Below are 10,872 nucleotides of genomic sequence, written 5' to 3' on the forward strand. Positions count from 1 at the left end.
ACTGATGTCACATCTACACAGGCTGACAGCATTTAAGTAATTCCATATTAACTGTTTAGAGTTGAGACAATTTACCTCACATTCTATTTTGTTAAATATTTTTTCAATGTTGCCAAATACTCACTTGAAATTTGTTTTTTATTTTTAATTTATCCTTCTTTGATTTCTCAGGATCTTGAACAGTTTTCACGTACGTGTTGGCTAATGGCTGTTCCTGCTCTAGGAATGGCCTATTGTCCGTCATCCCTGGGGTCCGGGCCTTTTTCTCAGTGATTTTCTGGGTTCTCTCGGCAGCAAGAGGGACACTTTGCTAACATTGGTGCAGCATTTTCTCCAATTCCTGCCTTGAGTTTTGATTCTGTTTTATTACTTTCCATGTTAAGAATTTAAACATCTTGCCGAAACCGGTTTGGCTCAGTGGATGGAGCGTCGGCCTGCGGACTGAAGGGTCCCAGGTTCGATTCTGGTCAAGGGCATGTACCTGGGTTGCGGGCACATCCCCAGTGGGAGATGTGCAGGAGGCAGCTGGTCGATGTTTCTCTCTCATTGATGTTTCTAACTCTCTATCTCTCTCCTTTCCTCTCTGTAAAAAAAAAAAAAAAAAAAAAAAAAAAAAAAATCAATAAAAAAAAAAGAATTTAAACATCTTTAAGGTAATGAAATGCACACTGAAGTTGCCTGCAATGACTTACCATCAATCTTAAATCTACCCTTTTGGGGTCCAGTAAAAATGTTTCCACAGGTTTCTTCTCCTGCTCCTCTTCCTCTTGCTCCTCTGCCTCTTTCTCCCCCTCCTTCTGCTCCTCATCCCCCTAATCTGTATTTATTGGGCCTGGTCTCAAGCAGGAAGCACACATATTCATGAGTCCCAGACCCTGCCCTGAGCTCAAATGTCAGCTTGAAAAGAGAGACAATTATAAAATGACAGGAATCCCAATAACAGGCCGGCTTCTTTTGAGAAGGAGCGGGTGGCTCAGTGAGTGTCACTGTGAGTGTTATAATGAGTGCTGCCCTGCTCCTCCCTCTCCCTCAGGACTCAGCCCCAGGACCTAGGGAGTCCCCTGTCTTTCCTGCTTCCAGGGGGACCATCTCTGTGTTCCCAGGTGTGATCACATTCCCAGCACTTCACACCCTGAGTCCCATCTCCCCAAGCTGTTCCCCAGTTTCTCACCATGACTTTCCTTATGTTCTCTCTCCATATGTGATAGACAGCTGACATATAGTGACGGCTGTGTTCCAGCTGCTGTTGTACATGTTTCAGGCCCATTGGTCCTCATATGTCCTTAAGCGGTGAGTTAGTATTATCACCCCCTTTGCAGGTGAGGAGCTGAGCAGAGAGGATCTCCCAGGATCAGCCAGTAAGAGGCACAGCCTGGATGTGACCCAGGCAGCCCTGCTCCAGAAATCACACTGGAACTCACACACTCTGTGCCTCGCAAAGATTTGCAAACACTTTGATTAAACAATTAGTAACTGTTTCAAGACATGAAAAATCCCTCAAATTTCCTCAACGTCTCTCAAATCCAGTGGCCCGGGCTGTAGGCAGAGATTCAAGTCTCATGGCACTACCTCCTGCGGGGCCACAGGGCGGGTTTGAGGGGGGCCTGCCTGGGCCTGGAGTCTGGGACAGGAGATGAGGTTGAAAGGGAGCCACCCAGGGGCCTGCCTTTCTTGCTCACGTCTCCCTCTGCCTTCTCTGTCCTAGCTGAGCCCACAGTGACCGTGTATCCTGCAAAGACCCAGCGCCTGCAGCACCACAACCTCCTGGTCTGCTCCGTGAACGGCTTCTATCCGGGAAACATTGAGGTCCGCTGGCTGCGCAACGGCCAGGAAGAAGAGGCCGGGGTGGTGTCCACGGGCCTGATCCGGAACGGGGACTGGACCTTCCAGACCCTGGTGATGCTGGAGACAGTTCCCCGGAGCGGGGAGGTCTACACCTGCCAAGTGCGGCACCCCAGCAGCACCAGCCCTGTTACCGTGGAATGGAGTGAGACGCCTTCTGACCTCACACGCCTCCCCTCTCAGAGGCCTTTGCTTGTCCCTGAGGGTCAGGGTCCCCTCTCTCCACACCCCGTTTTCCTTTGCTCATGTCTCCCCTTCAGCACAGGCCACAGGGTAGCCCTGTGATCGCTTCTGTGGACACCCATAGCCCTGGGAGGCCGCCATGCCTGCCCTGCTCTGAATTCCCCACACTCTCCCCATCATGGTGCCCCTTGGCCCTGGGCACCATGCCCTGTTGGGATGGGCAGGTGCTTCTGCCTGCGCTGAGCTGCCCACTGTGATCTGGGAAGAGGCGTGTCCTCCACAGTGTGGGGACCTTCCTGCCGCGGGAGAGCCCTGTCTGCTCTGCAGTCTGTGGCTCTGTCACCCGGGCCAAGTAATGAGGGTCACTAGTCTCAGGCTCTGCAGCCTCAGAGGCCGAAGCAGTGGCTTTGGATCGGATGTGAGGGGACCTGAGGCCAGTGCCTGGGCCTTGTACCTGCTCAGTGTGACCTCAGTCTCTTTCCTGGAAATGGCAATTGTTCTGCTTCTTCTAGGGCAGCTTCCCCAGTCGCCAACCCCCCTCTGCCCCACAAACTCTCAATCCTAGGGTCTCCATTAGAGAAGTTGCTTTGTGCCAAAACCCACTGAAACCAGCTTCTTCTCTCAGGGGCCCAGTCTGGATCCGCACAGAGCAAGGTGCTGAGTGGAGCCGGGGGCTTCATGCTGGGGCTGATCTTCCTCGGGGCGGGGCTGCTCATCTACTTCAGGGCTCAGAAAGGTGAGGAGCCTGCTGGCAGCTGAGGCCCCGAGATGGTGGGGAGAACTGGGGCTTTGCTGGGTGAGCTCTGGGTATTGCAACGCCCTAGAAGCCTCTTTCCCTGTCGGTCTCATGTTCCCTGGAAATGCAGAAATAACCAGCTCCCGGTTCTTAGAGTGGAGACATGAGGAGTCATGGCTGTGGGGTTAGAGAGGGGTTAACACGCACGGGATTTGGGTGCAGATCCTGGGTTACATGGAGGAGCAGGCCCTGTGGTCCCTAATGACACTGGATGTGACGGCTTTGGGCCACTGCTCTCAGCTTCTGCTCTTGTCCCTGCTCTGGTGTCAGCGAGTGGGGGTGCTGCTAGAGAAGCTCAGGTGGCCTGGGCGGGGACCCAGTGTTTGAGGTCACACTTTCATTCCTATATTTTAAGTATCATCTTCCTTCGCTTCCCAGGACAGTCTGGACACTCTGAGGGCCCTGTGCCCTCCCCTGGCTCAGGCCAGGGACACACCACGTCAGTGCACCTTGGAGGTGAGCTGTTGTTCATTCTAATGAATGAGCTCAGGCTATGGGCGTTGATCACTGTGGGGACCATGGAAAGGAGCCAGGGCTCAAGCTCCCACACACATTTATTCAGACGTCACTGTGGATTTCTTTAATCCTCTCTCAGGGACGTATTCCATTTCCCTAGAACAGAAGGTGCAGGGGATGAGCCAGGGGACAGATAGCGGGGAGCCTGGGTGTGGCTCTGGTGGCCGCTTGCCCTGCAGGGTCTCCTCCCGCCTGGTGAGAGGCAGCTCTAAAGCAGCTTTGGCTCCTGAGACTTCAGGACATTTCTTCTCACTTGGGGGCCACAGCAGGAGGCCTGGGAGGGCAGCGCCCCTGCTGGCTGGGCCTGGGAGCAGCACTGTCCTCTGTCTGCAGGACTCCTGAGCTGAGGTGGCCATGGCGACAGGGGCAGGAAAGAACCTTCTGTCTGGCCGCTTGGCAGCCTGAAGAGGTTTCCTGCTGGGCTCTCACTCCACAAGGAGAGCCACCTCGGGCTCCTGCTGGGTTCTGGCTCCTGACCCCGCAGCTGCTCCTCCCTGCTGGTTCCTCCCACCCTGGACCTGGAGGCCCCAGTGTTGACTGCAGAACCTTAGCTCCATCCCTCCTTGTCCCTGTGTGTTCAACCCTCGCTGTCTGCTGAGCACCTTAGCTCGCCTCTGCCCACATTTCTTTGTAAAATGTTCCTCAATTAAATATGGAGTGAGATCATCTGGCTTACAGCCTTCAAGGACAGGAAGTAGGAAGAAAGGAGCTGCACAGGACCTAGGAGACTGGGCGCCAACACAACTGTGCAGGCCAAGGGCCCTAGGCCGCCTCCGAACCCCTCACATGCGGAGGAGGCACCTGAGCCCAGAAGCCCAGAGCCTCCCAAGTCACACAAGTCAGGATGGAGACCCAGGTTCCCACCCAGGCCCACAGCTCGCTCGGTGTGACTCCCCCAGGTCATCAGGAGCCAGGAAGGGGCTGGTGCAGGGATGTCGTCCCCGGCTCCCCTCCCCCTCCCAGGCTTCAGGAGCTCAGTCTGGGAGACAGAGTCAGGAGGAGTCCAGTCCCCTGTGGGCCTAGAAGCAGTTTCCGTGCTTGGGCACCTCCCAGGCTCCTGTTGGGACAACCCCACCCCCAGGAAGCTCCCGTCTGATGGGGACAAAAGAAACAGAGAGACATGCAAACACGTAAATCATTGGTGAGAACACACCAGGACAGGAGAGAGTGGCTGGGCCCTGGCTGGTTTCGCTCAGTGGATAGAGTGTCAGCCTGCAGACTGGAGGGTCTCGGGTCTGATTCCAGCAAAGGCACAAGCCTGGGTTGCGGGCTTGATCCCCTGTGTGGGGTGTGCAGGAGGCAGCCGATCAATGATTCTCTCTCATCATTGAACTTTCTATCTTTCTCTCCCTCACCGTTCTCTCTGAATTCAATAAAAATATATATATTTAAAACAGAACACTTGGAATTTGGGTTGGCTTCACCAAGGAAGGCTTCCTGGAAGAGGCTGAGATGTGAGGAGAAGGAGCTGTTTTAACAGCTTAGGAGAGGATCAGAGCCCAGGGAGGGCCTGGAGCTGGCGAGGGAGAGGGCACAGGGGGAGGTGCCTCCGTGAGTTGTCTGAACCCTCACACAGGCTCACTGGTGAACATGGGGGCGTGTATGCACACACTCACGCCTACATGCACACTCATCCATGCATACTCATAACCACATGTCACATCCCAGGTGTAAGCACACATAAGCCTTCTCAGACCTCCGTGCACACACATGGATATGCAACATGCATTCTTGTTCGCATACATGCAGTCAGATACAGACCTATAGTGGGGCCAACTCAGCCTTTTCTGGAGTTCAAATGTGCTTGCCTCTGCACATCGGAAGGGGCCTGCATTGCCCTAGTCAAACGTGGGTCCCCAGCAGCTGTGTCACCTGTCAAATGTCCCAGCCCCACTGAATGGGCTCCATCCACAGCCCCTGCACCAGGTCCCACGGGGTTGACGGGAATGTCTTTTATGCTGTGCACGTACCGGTCACTGGATGCAAGCTGCCCCAGCAAATGGGGTGACCTTGAGAGAGGAGGTTCCCTTCAGCCAAGAGCACTCACAGGGGGAGGGGCTCAGCTGGGAGCTGTCAGTGGCCCGCACTCCCCAAGCCTGCTGGGGGGGTAAAGGGCTTGTTGGCAGCCCTGGCACAGATGCCCACTCCCCTCCCCCGCAGGCTCCCTGAGTCCCTGGGCTGCAGCCATGCTCCTCCATTGGGTTCTCCTGGGCCCTGGGCCTCGTGGCCCCTCCCACAGCACCCACCTCCCTGCCTGGGTGCTGACAGCTCCAGGTGTCAGGCCCCTACACCCTCTTTCCCTCTCCTTCTCACCCTCCATTCCTTGGTGAGTCCGTCTCTGAACACAGGGAGCTGAGGAATGGGGAGCGGGTAGGACAGGCCCTCTGCTTGCCATCCTCTGTGACCTAGATCAGTGGGCCAGGGGCTGACAGGCAAGGCTGGGCTGTGGCTTTGTTACCTGCAGGCTCTGTGGGTGGCGGTGGCTTTCCACGTTCTACTGACAGAGCGCCCTTCTCGCTCCCCCAGTCCTCTGGTGACAGTGCCCTCTCCTCCTCACACAGACACCTGGCACGTGTGTGAGCGGAGGCCTGTGGGTCCTGGTGAACCCTCATCCTTCCTTCCCAGGAAAGGTATGGGCCATGGGACCCTGGATCAGAGAGGGAGGCCGCCCCCCTGGACTCTGGCTGTATTTCATCTGTGATGCACATGTGTTTCCACACTTTAATATCCCCAAAGCTGTGACATGTGTGTCCTCGGGTCCTGCATATATGCATTCAAGGTCTTTGGTTGATTAGCCCCACCCACCCTGCATCCCCGCCTTCCCACTGAGATTCCCCACTCTGCTCCATGCTCCCATGTGTCGGCATCCACTCTGTTCATCAGTTTATTTTGTTACCTTAGTTTCCATATATGAGTGAGATCATGGGATACTTGTCTTTCTCTGACTGACTTATTTCACTCAGCATGATACTCTCCAGGTCCCTCCATGCTGTCTCAAAGTGTAATAGATTCTTCTCTTTTACTTCTGCACGGTATTCCATGGTGTAAAAGTATCATGGCTTTTTATCCACTCGTCTGCTGATGGGCACTTGGGCTGTTTCCAGATCTTAGCTATTGTAATTTGTGCTGCTATGAACACAGGGGTACATACATTCTTTCTGACTGGTGATTTGCGATTCTCAGGATATATTCCTAGAAGTGGGATCACTGGGTCAAATGGCAGTTCCCTCTTTAATTTTTTGGAGAAACTCCATACTGTTTTAAATAATGGCTGCACCAGTCTGCATTCCCACCACCAGTGAACTAGGGTTCCCTTTTCTCCACATCCTCGCCAGCACTTGTTATTTATTGATTTGCTGATGGTAGCCATTCTGACAGGTGTGAGGTGGTACCTCATTGTCGTTGTAATTTGCGTCTCTCTGATGACCAATGACTTTGAGCACTTTTTGATATGACTCTTGGCCATCTGTATGTCCCCTTTGGAGAAGAGTCTATTTAGGTCCTTTGCCCATGTTTAAATTGGATTGTAGGAGCTTACATTCTAAAAGAAAAACACACACCTCTTTTACATGGTGTTTCTGTTTGCGGTTTGGGGGGACTGAGGAAATGGTCTGCAGGGCGAGCTTTGGATACACCTCAGCCCCATTGTTTAAGGGAGAGAAGAAGAGGAAGGCTTTAAAGGCAGCCAAAGGCAGACATGCTGGGTAGGTACAGCTCCCAGGGAGGGAACACAATCCCACCCAGGCAGGGATTTGCTGCAGTAAATAGGACGGGGGTGGGGGGGAGAGGGGGGCAGTGAGGGGTGCAGGGAATCCTTAGACACAGTGGAGCCAGAAGGATCCTGTGGCCTTTTTCCCAAGCGCTGGCCCACCAGGCAGGACGGCTGTGACAGGACACAGGGCTAAGAGGGGATCCTGTGACCTGACAAGCAGGAAGAAGAAAGGACCAAAGTTGAAGGCAGGCTACCAGGATCAAGAAACTCTTGAAAGCAAAGTGGCTGGAGGCACAGAACCAATGGTGAATTCTACCCAGTGTCAGGTGCGCCAAGAGCATTTCGGCTTCTGAAGTTAGAAAATACCATGTACTACGATTTCATTTATTTATTTATTCATTTATTTATTTATTTGTTAATCCTCACCCGAGGATATTTTCCCATTGATTTTTAGAGAGAGTGGATAAGAGAGGGAAAGACAGAGAGAGAAACATCAATGTGAGAGAAACACATCAATTGGTTGCCTCCTGCAGGAACCCTGTCCTGGGCCAGGGCCAGGGAGGAGCTTGCAACCAAGGTACATGCCCTTGACTGGAATTGAACCCGGACCCTTTGGTCTGCAGGCTGGCGCTATACTAGTATTTGCTGAGCCATACTGGCTAGGGCTTTTAAGGTTTTTATTTTGTGTGTGTGTTTTTAATACTACAATTTTATATGGACCACACTACTTTTTTCTGATCAAACCCCCACCTCTGGGGTGGGGGGAAATTAAAAAAATGCCTTTCTCCCCCAGGGGGCTGGCCAGGGGGCAGTGCACTATTGCACCAGAGTGGGAAAAGGAGAAGTTATTAACATTTTGTTGTTATGATACTTTTGTATTTAAACTTGGTAAAAGGCCAATTACCTGCCAAGAGGGAATAAGGAAGAAATTTCCAAAAATGTGCAAATTCCTTTAGTGAAGTTTTAGAACCAAAAGACTAATTGACATGAAAAGCTGGAGAGAAGTGGTTGAAAAGTTCATTCACAAAGTTTAATTCCACTTCCATGAACTTAATACACGTGTTCTTCACCATTAGGCCTAGATTGTGGGTGAAAATTCCGTAAGACGTTACACAAAGCCAGCCAGCATCTCAAGGGATTCCCTGGGAACTTTACAACACATGCAGGTCAGGCAAGTTGCCAAAAATTCACAAACGCAAAGGACCTAAGAAGAGTGACATACATGGGTTTTCTTTGTGTTTTCCTGCTGTTTGATAAACGTGAAGGAATGGGTGGCAAGCAGTTCCTTCCGCTCATCGTCACTGCACATTAGCCTTCAGTTGCCTAAAGCATTAAGGACCATGAATAAAATGGGGCAGCAAAAACGATGAGAGCCAACAGCAGGGAACTTGGCAGATACTGGGATGTGACCCGCTCTGCCCTTCTCTGGGGTCGGCGGGTCCCGGCTCAGGGACCCCCTGCAGCTGTGGTCACAGGTGCGAACACCGAGACTGCGTGTCACAGGCACACGCGGTGCAGCATGGACTGTCCTGAAACCCCCGTTCCTGCCCAGCCCTGGGCGGCTCCCACTTAAACACCCACAGCCACACCTGTGCCTGCGACCAGGGACCCTTTCACTCCCGCCAGGACCGGCCACTGTGCAGGCAGTTCTCTCTGCTTAGACATGGAAGCACTTTTTTAAATGATTGATTGGAGGAGAGAGAGGAAGGAGGGCAGAGAGAGAGAAATGTCGATTTGTTGTCCCCTCACTTATGCTCCCATTGGTTGCTTCCTGTATGTGCCCTGACTGGCTGTCGCCCCTGCAACCATGGCGTATCGGGACGACACTCTAATCAAGGGAGCTAACCAGCAGCGTAGACATGGAAGCAATTTTAGCTTTGCCTCCGCTGAAGCCACATGTCCCCAAAGCACCACTAGGCCAGACACTCATCACTTGTATAAAATTCCGCATCCCATGTTGGCCACCGAGAGATGGAAACAGAACTCCCTACAAGTTAACTGTCTCTACGTCCCTGATATTACACATGAACACCACCTGGCAATTCAGAAATTCACGTAGAACAGCGGTTCTCAACCTGTGGGTCGCAACCCCTTTGGGGGTCGATCACCCTTTCACAGGGGTCGCGCCTAAGACCATCAGAAAACACATATATAATTACATATTGTTTTGTGATTAATCACTATGCTTTAATTATGTTCAATTTGTAACAATGAAAATACATCCTCCATATCAGATATTTACATTACGGTTCATAACAGTAGCAAAATTACAGTTATGAAGTAGCAACGAAAATAATTTTATGGTTGGGGTCACCACAACATGAGGAACTGTATTAAAGGGTCTCGTCATTAGGAAGGTTAAGAACCACTGACATAGAAGTATGTAAACCTGTCATAAATCTGAACAAGCAACTACTCATGGTCGGCATGGGTGGCAAATGGTCCTCCGTGTGGATTTAGACAAGGCGCAAACGTGGGAAGGCGGTCCCTTTCCTCCTTCTGGGCTCAGCTTCGTCCTGTGGGTGTGGAGGCCACAACACCGAGCCTCTCTCACCATCGCACAGCTGGCTCTGCTGGAGGGGCTCTGACTCAATGGCTCAGGTGCAGTGAAGGCTCCTGATGAGCGTGCTTGCGAGAGGGAGAGCACAGGTGAGGGTACACAGAGCGCCAGTCACATCTTCACTGCGTTACACTGTCCTGTCACATGCTGCCTTCCCTCAAGGGTTCATAACAAGATGTAGCCATTTCTAGGTGTTTCCATGACTCCTAGAACACAGGTGTGTGGCTCTTCAACAATCGTGTATGGTTTGTTGTGACTCAGAGAGACTCGGGAAATGTTAACTGGGAGCATGAGTTCCCCTTGAGGGACTACTGTGCTTCCCTTGAGAGATGAGAGCAAGTTCAGGATCCACCTCTGTTTCCTGTTTCACTTGGTCCCCAGGAATCTCAGAGCTAAAGGTGAGATACATGCAGAAATTCTATTGTCTTTGCTTCTATTTATTACTAATATTTCCTCCCTGATTCTGTCCATGTGCTTTTGTTAATGCTGGTTCAATCATCAGGTAATGCATGTCCATTGCAATAACTACGAGTGTGCGAGCAGGACATACGTCCGCCCTGCAGCTGCTGACCTGCCCTTTCAGAGGTGAGCGTGGCTGATGGTGGGAGAGTACCCTCTCAGATATGACACTCACACTCCTCCAGCCCCTCCCCGCAGACAGAAGTGGTTTCCAAAGTAATTTCACTCTTCAGCTTGCCTCTCAAATACGAAATAAAATATATTTAATTCACTATACTGATGCCACTTTCCGTGTTACCCCCTTCCTTCCCCTGTAGTGTGTATAGATTCATTTCCCAATATCCTCGCAGGACTCTCTGAGCTCTGTCCCCACCACCTCCTTATTACCTCCCTCAGCTAAATGCTCCCGGCGGCCTCTGCAGTTCCAGGCACAGTGTCTCTGGGTCTCTCATTTTCTGTTGCCAAGTCCGGAAACCTGACTTTCTAAAACTCCTCAGAAGCCAGACAAGGGGCCACATGGGAGGAGAAAGAAGACAACACTTTCTTTGATAGACAATCAGATGCCCCAGGCCCACGGCGACCCCCCTGTAAGGAAGCTGGACAGTGTGGTGCTGGGTGTGCTCTGTGACCTCCAGCTCCAGGCAGTTAGACAGGCCTCAGGCTTCCACACGCCACTGGCACGTTGATGGTCTGTTCTCTTATTGACATGAAGGAAGGAAATTACCCAGCTGTTAGCTGAAACTCTTTAAGTATCACTTGCAAATGAGGGGAAAGTCTATTGGTGGAAGTCAGATTATTTGAGGA

The 10,872-nt window shown here is 52.0% G+C and overlaps 1 protein-coding gene across 1 annotated transcript; it reads left to right on the forward strand.

Moving 5' to 3' along the window:
• Positions 1-1,705: 1,705 nt before the first annotated feature.
• On the forward strand, positions 1,706-2,784 carry LOC102431885 (DLA class II histocompatibility antigen, DR-1 beta chain-like; the record flags this gene model as incomplete). Its single annotated transcript, XM_006108218.2, has 2 exons — positions 1,706-1,987; positions 2,651-2,784. Coding segments are annotated over 2 exons (416 nt in total), but the record flags the coding sequence as incomplete, so codon positions are not given.
• Positions 2,785-10,872: the final 8,088 nt, after the last annotated feature.

Source organism: Myotis lucifugus, unplaced genomic scaffold (assembly GCF_000147115.1).
Source record: "Myotis lucifugus unplaced genomic scaffold, Myoluc2.0 scaffold_1914, whole genome shotgun sequence".
NCBI lineage: Eukaryota > Metazoa > Chordata > Mammalia > Chiroptera > Vespertilionidae > Myotis > Myotis lucifugus.